We start from the raw sequence: 21,418 nt of genomic DNA, 5'->3' as shown, positions 1-21,418 counted from the left end.
TTACTGAAAATAGGAATGCAACCACAGCTGTTTCTGAGCCGTCTGTATGCTGTATGGAAGGGAACCACCAGCTTAAAGTGGAAAAAAAAAAAAAAGATACAGTATTTGCTTTTTGAAAGACATTGGACTTGGGAATATTATCTCTACTGCCCCCATGACTTTTTTTTTGAAAACTTAAATGCTCCAGAAGTATAAAGTAGAATATAGCTGAATACATATAGTAGAATTTAAAGTATTTTTTTAAAATCAGCAAATTGCAATCATTACTCACACAAGCTAGAGGGAATAAAACAAGCAGCATTCAGAAAAAAAACATTTTAAAAAGAACCCTTTCGGTGAAATTGCATTTGTCTTGTATCTTGTCTTTGGCTAGCACATGTTGCAATTTCTCCAGCCTGTATTTAGGTCCCTCTGAATGGCAGCACCAATCATCTGTTGCATCAACCACTCCTCCGATTAAGCATCATTTACAAACTTACTGAGAGTGCACTTCACTCCACCATCCTGGTAAAAAGATACCAAACACTCAGCACCAGTATCAATGCTTGGCACACACCACCAGTGTTGGACCTCCAGCAGGCCTTCATGCCATCGATCACAACATTTTAAGCCTGGCAGTTCAGCTAGTTTCTAGTCCACTCATCTAGCTTGCACTTCATCAGATTATCTGTAAGAATGTTATAGGTGCTCATGTTGAAAACCTTACTGAAGATAGACACTTCACCTAGAAACTATCCAGATCTAGATCCAGTGCAGTCCTCTCATTCATCGAGCTAGTCATCTCATCGCAGAAGGATGTAAGCTTGGTTAAGCCAAATTTTTCCTTTAGAAGAAAATCCATGCTGACTACTCCCAATTATTTTTTTGTCCACATATTTGGAAACAGATTCCAGGATTGCTTGCTGCATCACCTTCCCAGGAATGAACGGAAGGCTGACTGGGAGATTCCTCAGATCCTCCCTTCTTACCCTTACTCTTCCTGAAGGCAGGAAAGAATTCCTTCCTTACAATCCTCAAGAGTCTTATCCAACTGCCATGACCTTGTGAAGACTAATCAGCAGCAGCCTCATAATGACATCAGAGCGTTCCCTTTACTGCATCAAACAGGACACTACAGAATCTCTTTCAGGCTGGCTGAGACTATGCTTTCTACACAGATATATTGATTTAATGAAGATAAACGTAGGAAGACTGAACAGACTAACTGCACAATGCATTATTAAAAAATGACTGATGAGCAGTAAAAAACATTCTGTAATAACTGATGTGCACAATGACACTGTGAAGACAACAGAAGATGAACCTGGAATAAGAACAAACTCTCAAACCTGAATATTCTGCAAAAATCAAAGTATGACTGGAATTAGAACACTGGGCAAGAGCTGCATTTTCCCATACAATTACATACGAACAAGATTATACAGATTTACATGCTACATATACCAATACCCAGAACAATTTTTATTCAAACATAATAGAACTGGACTCAGAATCCTGTTAATACTGGTAAAAGAATTCCACTGCCACCTATTCTACCAAGTTCTCAGCAAGTTGGCAACTTTACTTTCATTCAATAGCAACCACTAAAATGATTTTGCAAGACATTGTACCACAAAAAGCTAATAAATGCATTTCTTTTTACTCATCTGCTTACCGGGATAGCCTTCCAGACTTTGCCTCACATTGCTCACAGTAGGATAAACCTTCATGGAGAAAAAAAAGTTACCTTTAATAACGCAGCTTAGAATGCTCGTGAGATCAATTTTCAAACAACAAAAAAAACCACCTTAAAGAAAACTTGTTATCAATATAATGAACCATTAAAAGCTTCATTTTTTTTCGAAATGAATAAAATTACACTGCAGTTTAAAACCAGTATCTAGAAAACATACCAAATGAATTGGAACATCACATTTAAGAAGAGCTGCCACACCGCTGCCTGCAGCCACCAGGCTCTCCTGGAACTCCGAGCACAGCCATTTCGACCCATCAGCTCCCAATGAACCAATGCTTGAGAACTGTCCTACAACAGGCCAAGATTCCTGTGCTGGTATTGATGAAGCATGCTCTTTCAAAAGCTATTGAGGAAAATTAGAACATTAAGACACGCAACAAATGAAGAAAACCTTAAGTAAGGGTTTGATATTGCTTCCAATATCCTCCATAGTCATTTCTGACAACCACTTGACAATTAAGAAAGAACCATCAGGATCTTGGGCTTATTCAGCCTGGAAAAAGAAAAAGGCTATGGAGAGACCTCATTGTGTCCTTCCAATATTTAAAGGGAGTTTATAAACATGAGGAAAATCGACTTTTTACACAAGTAGATAGGGATAGGACAAGGGGGAACGGTTTTAAAGTAAAGGAAGGGAGATTTATTTAGATGTTAGGTTTTTGTTTTTTTTTAAAAAAAAAAAAAAAGAGCGGTGAGGTGCTGGAACAGGTTGCCCAGAGAGGTTGTGGATGACTTGTCCTTGGAGGTGTTTAAGGCCAGGTTGGATGGGGTGCTAGGTAATCTGATCTAGTACTTGATCTAGTGGCTGGCAACCCTACCTGTGGCAGAGGGTTAGAACTTGATGATCCTTGAGGTCCCTTCCAACCTAAGCCATTCTGTGATTCTATGATCTCCAAATAAACATACTGCTCTTTTAAGAGAAGACGAAACATCACAAATTTTATCCAAAAGCATTAAAGCTAACCTTTAAGTAACTAGTAAAAAGAATGCTAGGACCTCTTCCTAAAAACGTGAAAGAAGAGTTTCAGAAGTTGTAATTACAAGTCTTTTTACATTTGGTGATAGCTGATCTTAAAATTCTTTTCATATCCTAAAGCTCAAGCTATAATGAGAAGAAAACAGAACAACTGAAAAGAAAACTAAATCTTTTTTTTAAGTTGTTGTTAAGCTATGAACAGAATTTAAATGTCACATTTGAAACAGATGGATGTAAGTACATGCTAACTTGTGTGTAGTAGAAACCTCCCCCCCCACCCCCCACCATGGAGGGGGCTTACGAATAAAAGGGCTTTAGTCAGTGTAGTGTTACCAGATATTCCTACATTATTATTAATTAGTCTTTTTAAATCACGGAAATATCTGCCATAAGAACATTTTTATCCTTTACAGCTTTTTTCTGTTTTGTTCTCACTCATTGTCTTACTGGCAAGAAAACCTGTGCAGATATCTGACTCCCAGTCACAGAAGACTGGATTTTTATAGTGTCAGATTTTTTGAAATGGCAAATAGGAAGCCATCTGAATGATGATGAATCTTCACATATCTGTAAGCAAGCTGACCTGGGTAATAGGGCTGAGGAATACGATGTGCAAAATCTACCCTGTTATAAGCTTATGCTTTTGCTAACTTAAACTGTATCACTGTATTACAATATTGTTGTGTAGCAGAAAAAATTAGGAGGAACTAAAGAACGCTCTCAAATTACATTTACAGTTAAAACGACATCAACAAAAAAGTTACAATACCTTTCTGAGCCTAAGATGACCCCATTTCTCTTTATCAACACCTTGATATCGTCCAGGGGTAGAACCAAGCAGATATACTCTACAGAAAGAAAAAAATATTTGTATCTTTATCACCCAACGGTGAAAATCAAGTCAATGGGAAAAACTACTTTATGAGTAGGAAGTAGAAGGTTGTGCACTTCATAGCAGAAAGCCATGCCTTCTATTAACATCAGAAACATTATATAGTGCTCTGCCTTAAAGTGAAAAAGCCTATTCTTAATGTAATCCTCATTACAATATCCTTTGCATGTATGATTCTTCTTGTATAAGGAATATAACACAACTCACACATACAAACATTTAACCCAGACTGACTTAAAAGAAACTTGTTGTCTGTATCACTTGAGCATATCTTTATCAAGTCACTGCTGATTCAGTTTTTTTCATTTCTTTAAAACACACATTTATAAAACTAGAAGAAGTTAATCAATTTAACATATTTGCATAAGAGATTCAAATGAAACTCAATATTACAAATAAGAATGACAAAAACGTTATGCATGTATACTTAAGTGATAATTTATCCAGATACAAGAATGATTCAAAACTTCAAGCTTTAAAAAAAAATCTCAAATATGATCTACACAAAATGCAGAAATTCAACTATTTAGGTAGAACCCAAACTTTATAACTATCTGAGTAAATCTGCTTTGGACTACTTCATGTTCTTCAGTTTTCAGAATGGAAGTTTTCAGGAAGTTTGTCATCCCCACTGAAAACTGCCTAAAGTTAGATTCATGTTAGAACACTTAAGTCTAAAACAGGTAATCTTACAGAACTAATCAATTGTCTAACAGCTCTTAACAGCAGAATCCTTAAGCTTTTTCCCCCCAAGCTTTCAAGTTATTATAAACATAAGATATACCTTGTCTCTGATAAATCATGTTCTCGAATCAGATCTATCCATTCCTTGAGCACAGGAGAACTGTAAGCCATCAAGTAACTTATTAGGTCAGATTTAAAGTTAGTTTCAGATTCACCAGCAGAATCAGATGATCCCTGAGGTAGCCTTGGATATAAAGGGCTCAGCCATATTCTAAATAATAATAATAATAAAATAAAATAAAAAAAAATATAAAAAAAGCACCACAAAAACAAGGACACCACACATTATCGAAAGGTTTAAGTAAGTGATTAAAGCAGATGTGAAGGTCCTAAATGAATACTTGACAGACTTACTTTACTGTGATCCTACAAACTATAAAGCAACTTGCCAGAATCATCCAGTCTTACACCCAGTATCACAACACTAGTTATTGCAAGTGAAGACAACAAATTTAAACAAATTTATCCATGCAGATGCTTACAGGTTTCACCGCTGTGGAAAAGGCCACGCTCAGACATACAGGTACTCCTCTAAAATGCCCCAGAAATGCTCTAATGACTATAAGAACCACGGCCTTCATCTCTACACATCCTGAACTCCATAGGGGAGGAGACTTTGCCTATGATGTAACAGACCTTCACACAGATACAAGAAGGATTTATTATTTCATTGGGTCAGCTGAAATTCATATTGTCTAAATGCAGATTATTTTCCAGTAAGGAAAGGCCCAAATGGTATTTTTTCAATTGTTCTGACACACGTTGTCTTAGAAAACAATATCTGTGCCCAACTTAATTCACATAGAAAATAATGAAAACTAGGCAGCTAAACTGCTCCAGTGAATTTTAAATTCACTTTAGTACATATGTAAAGCCTGGTTTTCAACATATTTGTTGAAATTAGTGTTTAAAGACAGGAAGTGTTGCATGTCTAGCACAACCAAGAAAACAGACTAACACAGAACAAGCCATACATACTCATCAATTAATAGCAGGGAACCAAAAGACCTGCTAGAGATTGTTGCTTACCCCTGAGTTTTCTGGTGCCAGTCCTCAGCAATAAGATTGGATGTATGTATCACAACTCGAAGACCTTCTTCATATAATAACAACATCATTTTCCTTAAAAATAGGATATATAATGATTTATTCTTGAGCACAGCTCATCATCTCCAGTGACTGACTTCCAGAAGCAACCAAGAACACTTACAGAACACTTTCTTTGCTATGCTCTTTAAAATAAAACTTACTCCTTCGCAGATACATGATGTCCTTTTACATATAAAGGAAAAGAGTCCTACAAAATGATTAATTGACAAAAAAATACTGCATTGCCCTGAAACCAAAGACCTTCACTACAAAGAATGTAAGATCAAATCTTCTTAGCAGTTACTTGCCATCTACAACGTTCCCTTTGTGACACTCCTACAATACCAAACTCAAATTTTGCTTTGAAAAGACTGAAAAATTTAGTAACTGTTTCCAGATTGCCCAAATTAACTGCAAAAACAGAGTTGTAAATCAGCGTTCTGTCCCATCTGCTAAATGACTGATAAAGCCTGCACTACAGTTTTGGTATTAAGGAATGAGTTAACAGCTAATACCTACAGTTCACTGACTCTAGTTGTGTAATTGGCATGTCTTACATTTACTTAGTATTTCATTTGTTTCCTTAAAGGAGAACAATCTGATCATTCATAAATAGAAAATAATAAAATAGCAATTTTCCTATTAAAGTCAGTTTTGTAGCTTTAAAATAATTTGCAGGTACATGGAATAGACACATAAAACAAGACAGACATTACTTTCAAATTCGATCAATATGCATTAGGCTTTCCTTCAAAATTGTGTCTTTACATGCAGTAATATTCCTGTTCTCTAAATACTTTCAGACATTAAATACTAGTAACTCTGTGTCATCTTTAGAAAGGGAGCTTTCTGCTTCATAACTGTGACTTACGTATGGTGAGTTCCAAATGCGATATCCAGTTTGGCCTATAAAATGAAAGAGTTGATCATTATAAATCTAAAATAGCTATTGCGTGCTTCTAATATGTAATAATATTAAAGAAAAAAGGGTGCTTCACCTTCATTTTCTTTCATTTCACTGCTCTCTAGTGGACAGATCACGAAATACATTATTTTTTCCCCTCAATTAACACCTTTAAATTTGTCCCTACCACTTGCTAGTAACTACACTAGCAATTTACACTACTATCCTCAAGTGGATAGACACTAGCAAGTCTATCATATGAGACATCATATACAATTCTTGGTGTGCGTGTGAAAAGGAAGCATTATATGGAAAACCAAGTTTGTGGTTAGCATATTTGAAATCTTAGTCTCATTAAAAAATTAGTTGCTAGTCCACTACTTAGCATTAACACCTGATTAGTACAGCACACAGCAGCTCAGAAAACTTGGCCTCGAGAACTCATTAAGTATGGCATCAATACTGTAATTTCTAGAAAGCTCATATTTGCCAGACTGAGAAAAAAAGGAAGATTTCAATATCATGTTTTCAAAGATGATATCCCCATTACCAACGATGTAGCTCTCCCAGAAAAATCCTGACCACTGGCAAGCTGTTATGACCACATTCAGGCCAAAGCCAACAACTTCATGACGGAGTCTATTTGCAATAATATTTTCTTCTTTAAGACCTATTTGAACTAAAAATAATTCTTTGATTAAACTTAAGATCACAGTGACACAAGAACTAAGTTCTGTGCTTTCAACAAACAGTACTTCCTTTTCAGCCATACTGAGAATTCCAGTGCAGTATGTTAGTGGAGAAAGTGAGTCTCTTCTGTAAGCTGTATGACATTTTTGAAGACAGCTATTCTGTGCAAACTTGTTCTGCGTGGCAGCCTACTGTAATCACAGACCTTTTGGACTGTAGTTTACATGTTCCTATGGTTCTGGCAAGTGTATTCCTTAAAGCATAATAATAAATTCATTACTTCCCATACGAGGTATTTCTCTTTCCATCCACAAGAAGATTGAATAAGATAAATGGCTTAAATTCAACTGAAGGATAACACAAATGTCAATTACCTGACAGAAGCTAATGTTCTCAAAAGGGCGTGCTTGTGCAATCAGTTCAGCTTTGGATTCCCTCTTTTCACCATGGACTATGAGCAATGGCTTCTTCCTGAAATAAAATGAGATTATTATTAAAGCATCAACTGAATTAGTAATCGACCCAGAACAGTCTTTGATGTAGGGACTTCTGGTCCCTAAATCCAATGACCTATTAGAAAGATGGCACTAAAGACTATATGCCTTACTAACTCAAAAAAGCATTAACTACCTCCTAATGGTTTCTTCAAGAGAAAGACAGAAGACAGGAAAAAAAAACAAAAAAACAATGTAGAGTCTGGATCTGTAAGACAATGGTACTTTACAGAGAAGATGGGAAGAAGGACAAGGCTAGGTCTATTCTGGCAGTAGTTTTTATGTTTACTTTCTAATAATCTGCTCTACTGAATTTTCAGTAAAATGCAAAATAGGAAATTCAGCATCATAAGCTTAATTCACCTGTGAAAAACTGCCATTGTCAGAATGCCATTTAAAGAAAATAAGAGCTGCTTCCATGACAATATCCAGCAACTCCAGCCATTATATATCATTCCAATCTCTTTCACACACTTCTCTCATTGTCTCCTAACATAAAAATTCTCATTCTGTTTTCACAGTTCATCTACTGCACTGCTGTCCTGGCCTGCAATGAGGTGTCTTAAACATTAACTAATAAAAATCAGAAACCAGCCATACTGAACTGCCACCATTTAACATTTTCTTGCCTTTTTTTGAGATATCGGTACAGAAATATAGTTGTGGAATAAGTGTGGAATAAGCCTACATGCACACAACTGATAAACATTAGTTCATCATTCAATTGTAAGATGAATTTGCATGAACAGTGACTTGGAAACTGTATTATTTAATTTTTGTTAAGTAAACATACCTGTACTCCTGTGGATACTGTCTCACAAGCCATCCCACGTCTATACAGTAGTTAAACTTGTACATACAAAGGAAAACAAGCTCATTAAAAAGAAATAGCTGTTTGTCAGAATGATGGAGTACACAAAAAAATGCTTTCTACCTAAAGTTATTGTTCATTATCACTTACATTACACAAACACATAATGATGCACCATCACTCAATGATACTACAAAACTGCAATCAGTGTGTTTTAAGAACAGGTTCATTTTTCAATTTCAAATGCTTTCTTTCACATCTATTCATTCAACAAATTTTATCAAATAAGTTATTCAAAAGCAGGCAGCAGCGTTCATAAAGTTTATAATGCAGACAAAAATAATTACATGCACATAATGTAAAAGTTGAAGTGCAGTGCGTCCTTTGCCAAGCATTTACACCAAGAATGAAAGGAAAAGCTTCCATGCAATAACAAAAATGTCATGCCTAGATTGCAAAACACATTTTATCATTTACAGTTACATAAAGATACATTTTTCAGTTGCACATTTCCAGAGCACAGGAGAGAAAGTAGTCTTACATTTGCTTGAATTGTAAGCAAAACATAGGATCATTTTTATATTTCAATAAATTGACATACAGTTGAAAGCATTCAGGGTTTCCTCAGTATTTTAATGAAGTTCCCTGCTCAAATCAGCTACATGGCAAAAACATGGATTGTCATGTACAGGTTTAAGGATAATAAGGGGAAATAAGCAAGCAATGGCAATTTGGCAAATAGGAAACTCACCTGAGCAGAAGATACAAGGGTCCCAAAAAGAGGAGACAAAATATCTATTAAAAACATTAAGACATAATTGAGTACAAAAAGCTCAAGTGAACGTTTTGCATCTTGAACAGCATGATTACTACAATACAAGTCCTAGATTCACAGACTGAGTGTAACAGACATTGACAAGTTTACCGCATAGAACATTCAAGTCCCTGGTTCTGCTCTAAATGGTTATGGTCATGTGGTTTTAAGTACTATTACCCCTCCCAAAAGCAGGGCACCAAGTTCAAAAGCTTACTTGGAGAAAGACCAAGATCAGGTAGAGAAAGGAACATCGAACTACTTTCTCCCCTATAGAGTGTCTTGAAGAACTGGGGCAAGTTAGAAACAGGGCATAGTTAATACTTAACGAGTTACCTGCTGCAGGCCATTTGTACTAGTACTGACAGAAGTCCTAGCACTCCCCACAGAACCAATTCCTACAGTATTCATATTTGGAATATGAAGCCTCATTTAAACCAAGGAATCTTTGCATTAAAAAAAACACCCACAAGCTAAAATTAAGCGTCCTCTTACACTCAAGACCCCTCCCCAAAAGGCCACTTCCATGGGAGCCACTTGCTCACCTTTTATGTGCAGGGCTCCAGAATTATAGTTCTGCTCAATTCCCCTGACTTTAGTGAGAAAAAATCCAAAGGGGTTCCCTCCACTCAGCAAATCCCAGGTATCTTGGGGTTCATCAGGTGCTTCATTATAGTCCTCTGCTTTCTCATTCTTTGAATGTTCATCTTTGCAATGACTCTGAGGATGCTCTATGGGTGCATCACACTTTTCTTCTTTCAGTGTTTCCTTGCGGGTGTGCTTCTCTTGGTCTTCAGACTCTTCATCGCTACTAGAAAGGCACCAGCCCAAGCCCTCCTGGCCAGGCCTCTGCTTTTCTACAGGAGGTGTTTGTGCAGGGAGATGTGTGTCACTGAACTTCAGCGGAGAAGCCTTCCTCTTGTGAGCGGCCCTCCTGGCCTCAGAGCAGGGGTACTGCGGCCCGCTCGCTTCACTGCGTGGTGCATTCAGCAGTGAGGACGTCGAGGGTTTTTCACTGTCAGAATTCTCTTCAGTGCTGTCCTCACTGCTGGACACAGTCCACCTCCCGTGGGCACCCTCCTGAAGCATGTTGCTACAAACGAAGAAAAGACTGAAAGCCACTCACTCCAGGCTGTTTCCCTTCCCAGTCTCTGCATGCCTGTCAAAATAACCTCCACCCCCCAGATTTGACACGATCCTCATATGCAAAACCATAATGGACTGCTCTCAGGAAACAGAATCGCGGGCAATAGAAGCGGCTACCAAGGAGGAAGCAACTGCACAGGGAAACCTGCACGTGAGAAACCAGCTCGAGTAAGGACACGTACAGAAAAGCACGCAAAGAGAAGAAGGATTTGCATCACCCAGGCACTCCTCACACTGAACCCAGCGCTCAGAGACGCAGCCCGCACTGCTGCGGAGAAACGAGAGCGCGGAGCCCCCCCGAAGCTCCTCCACCACCACCGCCACCACCGCCGCCGCCGCCGCCTAACACCGCCCCCGAGGCGGGCAGAGCCGCGGCCGGGCGGGGCCAGCAGCAGCGCGGGAGCCGCGGCCGGCTAAGTGGGCGCGAGGTGCCGCCCTGACCGCCGCACTGGGGGCTCCAACAGCCTCTCGCACCCTTCACAGCCGCACTCATGGTGACATCACCAACCCCCGGCTCGCCTCAGCCCACACCAGGACCCCGCAAACTCACCGCTCACCCCAACACCGCGCCGCGGCGCCAGCCTGCGCCTGCGCCCGCCCCTTCCCGTTCCGGGAGGACGGCGGCTTCCCCGGGCCCCAGCGCCCGGATCGGGGGCCGAGATCAGGAGGAGGAGGAGGCGGTACCGCCTTTGCCCCGCCCCACACAGCGGCGCCGTTGCCAGGCAGCCGCCGCCATGGGCTCGCTGCGGGAGCGCTGTGCCAGGGTGCGTGATGGGGCCGCTGCGGAGGGGGGAGGAGGAGGAGGAGGAGGAGGCGGAGTCCCTGGGAAACTCGGCGGGCGGTGCGGGCAGGCAGCCCGTCCCAGCCCCCCGAGGTACTTGGGCAGCTCCCGTGTGCCTCTTGTAACCGGTAGAGCTGCCGCGTTACTGTGCTGAGTTAATGCGGTAAGCTGGCATCGGACCCCGTGTCAGCTCAGAGCAGGTGCGATATTTGCATAATGGTTCCTTCAGCTCGGTGTTAATTACCGCAGCGGAAGCGCTCTGCTAATGAGGTAGCTGTATGGCGGTTTCAAGGAGGGGGTGGGAGGGAAACAGGTGTAAAGTAAATCGGTCAAAGGATGGGCTGCATCCAAGTGGGCTCCACCTAGCAGAGCGAGCTGCCCTAGTATTGGGCTCTCTTGCCTCTCGTTTATTACAGGCTGTGGCTGTGGCTGCTAAACAACGCGAGTACCGGGTGTTGTCCCGTAATTCAGCAAGCGCAGCTAGCAAGCCATCTGTGGCACTTCCACTCGTTTCCGTCGCTTTGTTAGTACTTTTCTGTAGAGTTTAAGTATTGCTGTGTTCTTGAAAGCTTCAACATCTGAAAGGAACACTCAGTGTAGTTTGGTTTCTAGAAATCTGTAGCATGTCTTCTAAGTTTGGGGGGGTGGAGGGGAGAGGGAAACCTTTTAGAAGTAGGAAAAGAATATTTTTAATTCAAAAAAACTAAATGGACTATTCTTAGTCCCTCAGTTACTTTAATAGTAGTTGAACATAGTTCTTACAGAGGTGGGACTGAACTTCAGTATGTATTTTTTTTTAATCACTTAGTTCACTCAGCAAGTGCCTATTTCATTTTTCCCATAACAATTGTTCTAAGTAAAAAATACTGTTAGGTTTGTTGTTTTTAATGCAGATTGCTTTGTTTCTGCAGGTTTTTAAAGTGTGTGATGAAGATAACAAAGGCTATTTGAACAGAGAGGACTTGGAAGTTGCTGTAGTAATGTTGTTTGGTTATAAGCCCTCAGAGGTATACGTATTTTTTCTTTTATATTCTGAATGTCCAGTTTACATAGATGTTTTACTGTTGAGAATGCTATTTACTGAATGGTCTGTACTAATTGGGGTAGGTTGGTCTAGGAGTAGTAAGCAGAAATACCTACAGATCTTTGAAGTATGTTTTTTATCTGATATTATTATTATCATAGAAAATAATCAAACCTTCCTTGCTGAGAAGTTATTCTGTAGACTCTGATGAGCAGAAGTATGCATTGTGTTTCATATCTGTACACAATGTATGAAACAAGTGATATACTGAAGTAGTTATTGATCAAGATTCAAAGTCAAACTTGTTTTTTATTAGCGGTACACTCCACTTCTTTGCATAGTGGGTTCATTAGATGTGAAACTATTGCATGTACTACAAACAAACATTTATTCTCAAAATCACCTATTTTTGGATTCAAGTGGAAGTTGGAATTTTTTTAGTCTTGACTTCACTAATATAAATCTATAGCTGTATGAAATTCACAACAAAATAAAGTTTTATTGAGAGGAAGCTATATGTTGAATACTCCTAGGAAGATGCAGGATAAATTTTACAGCTTTATGCAGTTTGAGAAATTACATTCCTACTCTAGTAAGGTAAGTGATCTCAAAAACAATGTAAAGAATGCACACAAGACTTCAAATTTCGGTGAGGTTTTTCTGATGGTGTGACAGTACAGACTTGACCAATATACTGTAACTGTATTGTACTGTAAATTTAGCAAAGAAATTATGATTCAACTTTCTTCTGCAGTTTGAGCAGTCTTCTTCCCCAGGGACCACTTGAGAATAATTTTCTATTTATTTTTTCTTTACGTGTGAATTTTCAGAAAATAGCCTAAGATGATCATAGATAACTTTTTGTATATGATCAGTTAATGTAAAAATCATATAGAAGTTTTATTTAACTGTGAAAGAAGTAATCTGTTACATTTCAGTTATGAATATTTTTCCCAATGAGCTAGAGTCAGGTGTAAAAATAATTTAGGTAACTAAAGTGAATCTTAACTGCTGAATTCCAAATCTGCAAATGCTCAGTTTCCCCTTACCTGTCTTCCTGTATATGTTTATACACTTGCTTAAAAATGAGATGTTCTTTTCTTACATTCCCTGAATGTTTTTTTTTTTTCCAGTAGGAGTTCTGAAAGCATGATTAAGGCATTCAAATAAGAGCAGTTTCTGTGTATACAAAGTCACTGTTGGTTCCTTCTTGGGAAGAGAATAGAAGTGGAGGACTCCCAGGAAGAAAGGAGGTGGAGATTTAGTCCTTTCTTCCTGGAAAGGTGCCATGTCACACCTGTTGTGTCTCTGGACAGTGCTGTGACCACCTGGCTATAGACTATTCTGTCTGTGCAGCTGCACAAAAATTAATTGAAAACATTTGTTCCAGGAGTGATTCTGTCCTCTGGTGGTTTTGCTTGTTCCTTAAGTGGCCACAATTCCAGCAGCTGCTGCCCTTTATCCAGACCACTTATTGTGAAGTACTAAAAGCCCTGGGTAGACAGATCCTTCTCTTCATAGCTGTCTCTAACGTGCATAAAGTATGGCTTATGGCACAGCCATCCTTTTTGCTAATGACTGAGCATTGTAAGCATTCTCTTCAACGTTTTAGTGTGTTTCTGGTTGCTTTTACATAGCTTTAGAAAACATAATGCTTTCTGTACACCAGATAGGAACTAAACTTTGAAGTTATGGCCCCATAAATTGTTTGGAATCCAGCTCTTGAGTATATTATTGTGCATTTTTCCTGTTGTCAAAATGATTGAAATCAAGGATTACAAAAATAGTCCTTGTATTTTTTGGAGTCACTAAGAATAATCATGACACCAGTACTTCCTACAGCTTTCCAAGAAACAGGGAACAGTGGACAAATTTTACTTAATTTATGACAAAAACTTTTACTCAACTACTCACCATACTAACATCATTTTTATTTCAGTAGAAGTGGCAGTTATCTAGCATCATCAACTGGAATCAGTCAGTTGACTGCATTTTTGGTAGTTTGTTGCTGCATATTTTTCATCATGTTTTCATTTATCCTATAAATTAAAAATTATGCTAACTTTACCCACAAGATGTCACCAATGAACTCTTTACTGAAGGGAGTAAGACCTGAAAATTTGAATCCCATTCGTACTCGTTTTTCCTAAATCATTTGTTGTATTTTAAGACAACTCTTATTTAAATGTTGTTATTGTGTGTTTATTCAAAGAGATTCTGAACTTTTTACTCTAAATTAAACCTTCTGGGACAGGTAACTAAGTATGCATGAAAATGTATTCCCCTAGAATATTTTAACTGATATTTTAAACCACGGACATATTTCAACACTCAATCAGCTAGCTAACTGTGCATTCAGACATTGTTTCAAATGAAAAGGGTACTGCAGGAATAATAGTCATGAAAATGTTTTGTTTTCTCAGCTGAAGTTTCACTCCTGGTGCTATACGTTACACTTAGGTCTAAGCAAAAGCATTCTATGCTGTGCCTAGGTGTTCAGTGGCCAAAAAATGTCCAGTCTTTTCTCTGACCCAACTCCATCCCTTCACAACAGGACACCTGTGGCTCAGAACTGCTGCTGATCAAGATGCCAACAGCAGGGTGCCTTGACATCCAGAGGATGGAAAGGCAATCTGAGCTCAGAGCTGCTTACAAATTCCAGCTGCTCTTTGGCCCATCTTATTAAAGCATTCTAAAGAGAATTCCCTCATCTGTTTGCCCAGCGCAGTCCGAAAAAAAGCGTTGCAGGCCAAATGGAATATATAGACTTAGGTTAACCAGTCACAGCATGTTTGGCGTGTCTGTTCTCCAGAATAGGCTATACTTCAATTGCAGTAAAAGCTGCCAACACCTTGTCTCTTCCTGTGTGAAATGTTTCAGTGTTGCAAGTATGTACAGTCTTGTATTCTAATAGCATGGATGGAAGAGGTTGCATTCATGGGCAACCTGATGTAACTGTGGATGTCCCTGTTCATTGCAGGGGAGTTGAACTAGATGGCCTTCAGAGGTCCTTTCCAACTCCAAGGATTCTATGAACACTCAGTCATGCTAGAAAGCAGTATAAATACAGTCCAATGAATACCTCTCTGATTTCTTAGATATACGCTCCGTTTTTATTCCTTAAATTTTTCAAAGACCTTTGCTAGTAACCACTCTGTCAGCTCCTAATACAATTCTAAAAAGTCAGTATCATTGTTTTTTATCAGGTTGTTTAGCTTTTTTTCTTTGTGCTATTAGTGAATCTTGGCGACAGACTAATAAATCAGAATTTTGGTAACATGCTAACCAACAACTGTCATTCCTTTGTTTCTGTCAGAAAAATTGTGAGATAAGATCCTATTGAAAGACATTAAAGGATGTATATAGTATGAAAAATGAAACAGGAATAAATTTTTGTTTCAGGATAGGTTTTCAAGCTGAATGATGCAAACAGATTTTTTTTTTTTTAAATTTATTTACTGCTTTAGTCTGATTTACCAAATGAATTTGATCAAAAATAGTTTTCAGGAAATGCTACAATCTGAATGCTGAATCAGAAAATTATTTCTTTGTTTAAAGGAAAAAAAATGTTGGAGGCTGACCCTCCAGAAATTTATTTTGCACGTTACAGTTCTTTATGTGTAGTTGAACTCCAATCTGCATAAAGTTAACCATGCCTGTTTAAGCATATTTTGTTTGAGGTTAGTATTTTGATTAGGATTTTGTAAAGTTCACATATATTTTTAGTTTACTTACCAAGGAAGAGCGTGTGTTTTTTTTTCTATAATTAAAATCAGATATTTTCTTGCTTAAATAGCATTGGTTATGATACTGTAGTATAATATGTATTATTATGAGATGAGTATTTAGTGAAGTCACGTATTATTGATATAATTTGAACATCATACAGAGTTGAGATTTATCACTTCTGTAGAAAACCACTGTTACATCTTCTTTGTTGTAGGTGGAGGTGGATTCGATAATGTCTTCTGTGAGACCAGAAAATTCAGGTAATATATAAATATCAATCTGTCAATGATCTCTACTCCTTTTTCATTCATAAACTTATAAATAAATGAAGTCTGAAGCTTGGCCTCTAAAGAGTTTTGAGAAACTTTTTGCAGATTAATGATAAATGAGCTGACCGTAACTATTAAAGAGGATTATAGGATTTCATTGAGTTTTGGAATATTTCTAGTGCTTTTATGTTAAATTTAGCTTGGAATTCACTTTTGAACTTATTCTTGCTTCTTAGAGTAGCATTTCTTAATATTATACAGATCACTGATAGAGAAAAGTAATTAGAAAATGGTTTTCAAGCTGATAAGTATTGAAAAAGATTTTCATTAAAAACGTTTTATCTTTCGATACTGTTTCACTGTTCACTTGGGCAAATACACAAATCTTACAGCACAATTCAATAAATATTTCTCACAGTTCAATAAATATTTCTGTCTGTAGCAACACCCACTTACCTAGTTCTACTTGTATTGTTTTTTTTCTCATCCTTGGCCTTATCAGTTGTGCTAGTACATCTGTTTCTGGGGCTGTGTGGTAAATTGTTTTGGAGAATTGATTAGCGTGCAAAATAAAACTGTCAAAAACTTGGCTGCTTTTGTCAGTAATTTCCCTTATCCCATTCGCTGTGTGGTCCAACTTGTACCAATACAGTTGAAGGGCATTGTAAAGGCTGTTTATTCTAACTTTGTCAAAACCTATGTTCATTCACTCTTAAAAAGAATTTTACTTCTCCCCACTCCTCCCCAAGATAAAACTTGTATATGAATGCCTGAATGAAAATTAGCAAATGAATACATGAAGATAGACTATGGCTCTGTCATCATCTAGATGGTTTGAGTATTTTTTAAGGTGACCTTTTTGTGTGTTGAGATACCTTTGCAATCCATTCTAGTAGCACATAAATTGCCAACTCTCACGATCAGTGAATAGGTGGCACTGTATTGTAGGAGTCATTCTGTAAAATGAAGATCGTATACTATAATTTTCTGGGCTCATATGTTACTCTGAAATACTCTGAAAGAGAGAAAAATAAATAGATAGAAATCTTATATTGCTTTTTATGGTTTCATTTTCCTAGTTATCCAATTGAATGGAAAGCTGTTCATGCAGGCAAGTTCAGTATGTTTTGGCAACCTCTGTTATTAAAGAAATTGTGTACATGAGTAGCCTAGCAGTTGAAATCAACGTGTCTTTGTAATCCTGGAAATTGAGAATATAGTAGTTCTTAATGTATAATTTTTCTAGAAGTAATAAGGAAAGAAACACCAGAAATCTGTAAGCTTTGAGTCTAAGACTTCAGCTGAGACAGTAGGTGGAGCTGAAGGAGCTGTGCTTTTGAACCACTGCAGAAAGAAAAGAAAATGAATGAATCAAAAGAGAGAGAATTGCAGAGCTTTTGTTATGTTATTTGATAAAGAAAAACATTCCTGCAGGATACAGTCACTTTTTAAGAAAATTCAACTGTTAAGAATGAGCATAAAGCATATGTTAGAAAGTATGAGAAAGACTGTTTGAGTTGATATGTGCTCTCTTTGCCAAAACAAAATGTATCTGCAGAAATCTTTCTATCAGAAATTTTGCATATTTCATGAGAAGGCCTGGAGTTTTGAGGGTGGATTTTTGTTTCTTGATTTTATGGTTCGATTTTAGAATAAATGGTCAATTAAAACAGAACTTGCAAAGTAGGTGTGTGTTTTAATTTATTTCATTTTTCCATTAATTAAAAGGATAAGATAAATGTACAGGTAAAGACTTTCATGTAGTTCACTGGAAGAATAACCAATTCACATAGAAGTTTAATTTTATTGTGAATCTTATATGAATTTGTATCTGATTATTTCAGAGTTCTGTCCCTGCTGGGAATGATGCCAGATACATTGTTTATGCAGCATCTATGGATCTTTATCCATGACATGGAAGTTTTATTGACTTAGAAACGTCCACATTTCATTCCAGCGCAAAGGAAGATCAGCTGGCAGATAACTTAGAAGGAAATATAAACAGATGCATTATTTTCAAGTATAGAAAATACATCGGAAAATTTAAAAGACAGTGAAATGTTTACATGAGCAAACTTTGAAGACCTTTATTTCCTTTTTTATTTTTGCATTGATATATATAATTCAAATGATTCATACTTATTAAAGAATCATACACATTTTTAGGGAGGAAAATAAAACTGAGTTTTTTTTCAGGGAGATTTATTTGAACTTCCAATTTTTCTAGGTATGTTATTTGAAAAGTTTTTAAATCTCATGAGTGCAAAGAAATCTGCACAATTGTATAGTGATGAAACAAGGGAAATATTCACAGCTTTTGACACGCAAGGTAAGTTTGTTCTTCTAAATATTTTGAGTATTAATTCTAAAACAATAAAGCAAAGCAGAACACCTGAAGGAAATAAGAAGAGATTAAGATGAGATGTCATGAATGCTGTCACATGAAGTAAAAAGTTACCAAAGTAACAAAGACAGCAATGATTTACTATAAATAAGTCAGAGACAGTAGACTGTAACATTCTATTTGATAGCTCTGGGTTGTCTGTTGTACTGTGAGCTCCTCGAAGACAGATCTCTAAGCCATTCACCCTACCTACTTATTCTCCCTGCCTCTGATGCCTCGTCCCTGGACACCTTCAAGGCCAGGCTGGATCAGGCCGTGGGCAACGTGATCTAGCTGTAGCTGTCCCTGTTCGTTGCAGGGGAGTTGGACTAGATGACCTTTAAAGGTCCCTTACAACTCTAAGGATTCTATGATTATTTCTGTTACTTATAGTCATATGTCTCCACTCATTTGTTTATGCCACATATTTTGGAGATTTCTGTATTTGGTGGCTGTTTTTTTTTTTTTTTTACCTCATATAATAGATGAAGGAATGGAAACCAAAGTAATGTGAATTTTCTCATGTACTTTTTGTGAAGTAGATGTGGTGATTCTTTCTTGTTCCTGCTAGAAAACAAAGAGTATCTCCCATCACCAAGCTGGAAAAAGAAAAGTTCATCAGGAGCCTCTCTTTAAATAGACATTGAGACTATCTTTTCCTGATTTCTTCCTGACCTGAGATAGGACTATGGCCCTTGAAATGAGTGAAAGTGAAACATATGGTAGATCAGATGTTGGGATGATCAGATAAGCATCCACTGCAGCTTTTTGCTCTGAACTAAAAGTAGCTTTTGAAGTGTTATTTTTAGTGAGTTATTTCAAAGGACTTAACTGTTTCAAGCACCGAGCTTTTGTTTGTCTTGCTATTTGCTGCACACCATCTGTGATAGCCTGGTTTGAAATGCTTTTTTTTTTTCTAGTTGGATCTGGAAGTGAATTCATAACTTAACTGATTGATTAACTGATATCAGACTGATGTGTTTCAGGATCTTCAACAGTTTTAAACAAAAAGTTTAAAAAAGTTTGAAATTTTCAGTTCAAAATGTCTACTGTTAAAGTGAAAAATTTTAAAGGAGAGAGCTGTGGGTGTTATAGACAGTACTTTTGAATAGAAGTCACAGTGGTGCAAAGGAACTGTCAGTGTATGTGTGTATATGCTCATTCCATATAATGTAGCCATCCTAAAATATTTTGAAAATAAAATTACTTAGTGTATAATCATTTCAGAACTGTGAATTGATTAGCCCTATACAAACATAGTTGCATGAAGAAGTTTTATAAAATTTTGTATTTTTTCTCTTGCCTAATCGTGATTTAAAAGATAAAGGATTCTTGACTTTTGAAGACTTTAAGAAAACCTTCAATTCTGTTCTTCCAAAATTATCTGAGAGAATCATAATTGAAGCCTTCAGGTAAGACTAGTAGAGAAATCCTTATTCAGTCTGGATAGTGGTCTTTTTGTTGTATATATTTCAGTTAACTGAAGTGATTACATTCTGTTGTACAGTTGAAGATAGAAGCTTCAGCATGTTATTGTGTCAATGCCTTTAATGATGAATACTATAGACAATATGCATGTAAATAACATAAGAACAACACAAATACAGTGGAAATAATACATAAAATACATGTGATACAATAATAATATTAAATACAGAAAGTAAATTGTTGCTTGAACTGTTTCTCGGGAAGCTTGTAATTATTTACTCTTACATATCCCTCCTGTAGTCACAAAATCTGCATTCATGAGCTGTTGAAAAACTGTTGAAAACTTTAGAATTTAAATTAGTGCACTAGTGAGATCTTTTGTAAGGTGAGATTTGGCTGAGGAGTGAAAGGATAACGTTTTGAGAGTAATTTATGGATCATTTAAAAAAAAAAACAACGATCTCTTTTAGCAGTTGCAAGTAAACATTATTTCAAAAGTATTTTGAAAGACAATGTGTTACAAAGCATAAAGCTTTCTTTTTGTGATATGAATGAGTTGTTTGGAAGTATCTCAGTCATTGGAAGAGCTTCAGTTTTGGAGGCATGGCATCAGGTAGCTTTTTTATCTACTCATGCATACGTGTTAGTTTGCGTGCAGTTTTCAGGTTTATAGTTGCATGCTGAAAGTTACCCTTTGAAGAAAAAACATTAGTAATCTATATGGTCAACTGCAATGCTCAGAAATTTGTCACTTTCTGAGGGCTGAATAGAGTTATTTCATTTGGTAGGGCATATTTTAACAAGTATCTTCTTGTTACTCATTAATAACAACAACAAAGTCATATCACATCATGTAATAAGGAATGAGATTGTAGACAGTTCAAGCTTGATCTTTATAAATATATACTATAGATTAGGTAGAAATAATCTCTAAGTTATGAGGTTTATTTTCTTGAAAACCAAATTTTTCTGCTATCACTTTTTGATACACTGTCAAGAAATGAATAGGCAAAAGTAAGCAGACTAGCTAAAGTGCCTTTTGAGTGTTTTATTTTAATAATTTTTATGAAGGCCCTAGTATCCAGTATTTCTGTTAAGTGATTAGATACTTTTTCTTGAATATTAAGGCTCTTTATATAAGAATACCATATGTAGTTAATGTTTTGTGTTTAATGTTTTGTCATTATTTTTCTTATGTGAAGAACTGTCAAATAAATTCAGACTTAGCTTCGTATTTTAAAATAGCTGTGGAAACCTGTGGTCCTTCTTTCTGTGAACGGAATTTCCCAATTTCGAATTTTCAATCGTGATCAATTTATTAAATATAGGCAAGTTCAACTGCTGTTATGGTAAATAATATATCTAGTGAAGAAGACATGTCATGATCAACAGCAGTTCTGCTAGCATATTAATCAATAAGTATCACAGTCCAGCAAATGCAACTTATGACTGTGTATTTATAGATCAGGCTTCAAACCTGAAAAGTAAAACAGAAAAATATATTTTTCA

At 37.0% G+C, this 21,418-nt stretch overlaps 2 protein-coding genes across 27 annotated transcripts in view; one reads left to right on the top strand and one right to left on the bottom strand.

Moving 5' to 3' along the window:
• TDP1 (tyrosyl-DNA phosphodiesterase 1) overlaps positions 1-10,977 on the bottom strand; it is a 38,575-nt gene extending 27,598 nt beyond the window's left edge. For 5 of the 8 annotated variants that reach the window (XM_021402342.1, XM_021402347.1, XM_021402348.1 and 2 more), the window contains exons 1-12: positions 10,846-10,977; positions 9,695-10,242; positions 9,087-9,130; positions 8,318-8,373; positions 7,405-7,501; positions 6,308-6,342; positions 5,377-5,469; positions 4,388-4,558; positions 3,481-3,559; positions 1,893-2,078; positions 1,655-1,703; positions 5-71 (exon numbers count right to left, since the gene is read on the bottom strand). In XM_021402342.1, coding sequence (XP_021258017.1) covers positions 5-71; positions 1,655-1,703; positions 1,893-2,078; positions 3,481-3,559; positions 4,388-4,558; positions 5,377-5,469; positions 6,308-6,342; positions 7,405-7,501; positions 8,318-8,373; positions 9,087-9,130; positions 9,695-10,238 — 1,421 coding nt within the window. In that variant the 5' untranslated portion in view covers positions 10,239-10,242; positions 10,846-10,977. Of the gene's footprint in view, positions 1-4; positions 72-1,654; positions 1,704-1,892; positions 2,079-3,480; positions 3,560-4,387; positions 4,559-5,376; positions 5,470-6,307; positions 6,343-7,404; positions 7,502-8,317; positions 8,374-9,086; positions 9,131-9,694; positions 10,261-10,477; positions 10,642-10,845 lie in introns of those variants that run through there. The other 3 variants (XM_021402345.1, XM_021402343.1, XM_021402344.1) reach the window with 3 other exon arrangements.
• Positions 11,013-21,418, top strand: part of EFCAB11 (EF-hand calcium binding domain 11) — a 106,406-nt gene continuing 96,000 nt past the window's right edge. For 13 of the 19 annotated variants that reach the window (XR_002440354.1, XR_002440355.1, XR_002440352.1 and 10 more), the window contains exons 1-5: positions 11,013-11,059; positions 11,988-12,083; positions 16,044-16,089; positions 18,326-18,427; positions 19,803-19,893. Coding sequence is in view for 10 of the 19 variants with exons in the window: in XM_021402361.1 (XP_021258036.1) it covers positions 11,030-11,059; positions 11,988-12,083; positions 16,044-16,089; positions 18,326-18,427; positions 19,803-19,893 (365 nt within the window). In the remaining 9 variants the exon portion in view is untranslated. Of the gene's footprint in view, positions 11,060-11,088; positions 11,347-11,383; positions 11,600-11,987; positions 12,084-16,043; positions 16,090-18,325; positions 18,428-19,802; positions 19,894-21,418 lie in introns of those variants that run through there. The other 6 variants (XM_021402364.1, XM_021402360.1, XM_021402359.1 and 3 more) reach the window with 5 other exon arrangements.

The sequence above is a fragment of the Numida meleagris genome, chromosome 6, assembly GCF_002078875.1.
Source record: "Numida meleagris isolate 19003 breed g44 Domestic line chromosome 6, NumMel1.0, whole genome shotgun sequence".
Lineage (NCBI taxonomy): Eukaryota > Metazoa > Chordata > Aves > Galliformes > Numididae > Numida > Numida meleagris.
Note: the sequence above shows the minus strand (reverse complement) of the source record. Positions and strands in the feature narration are given on the sequence as shown.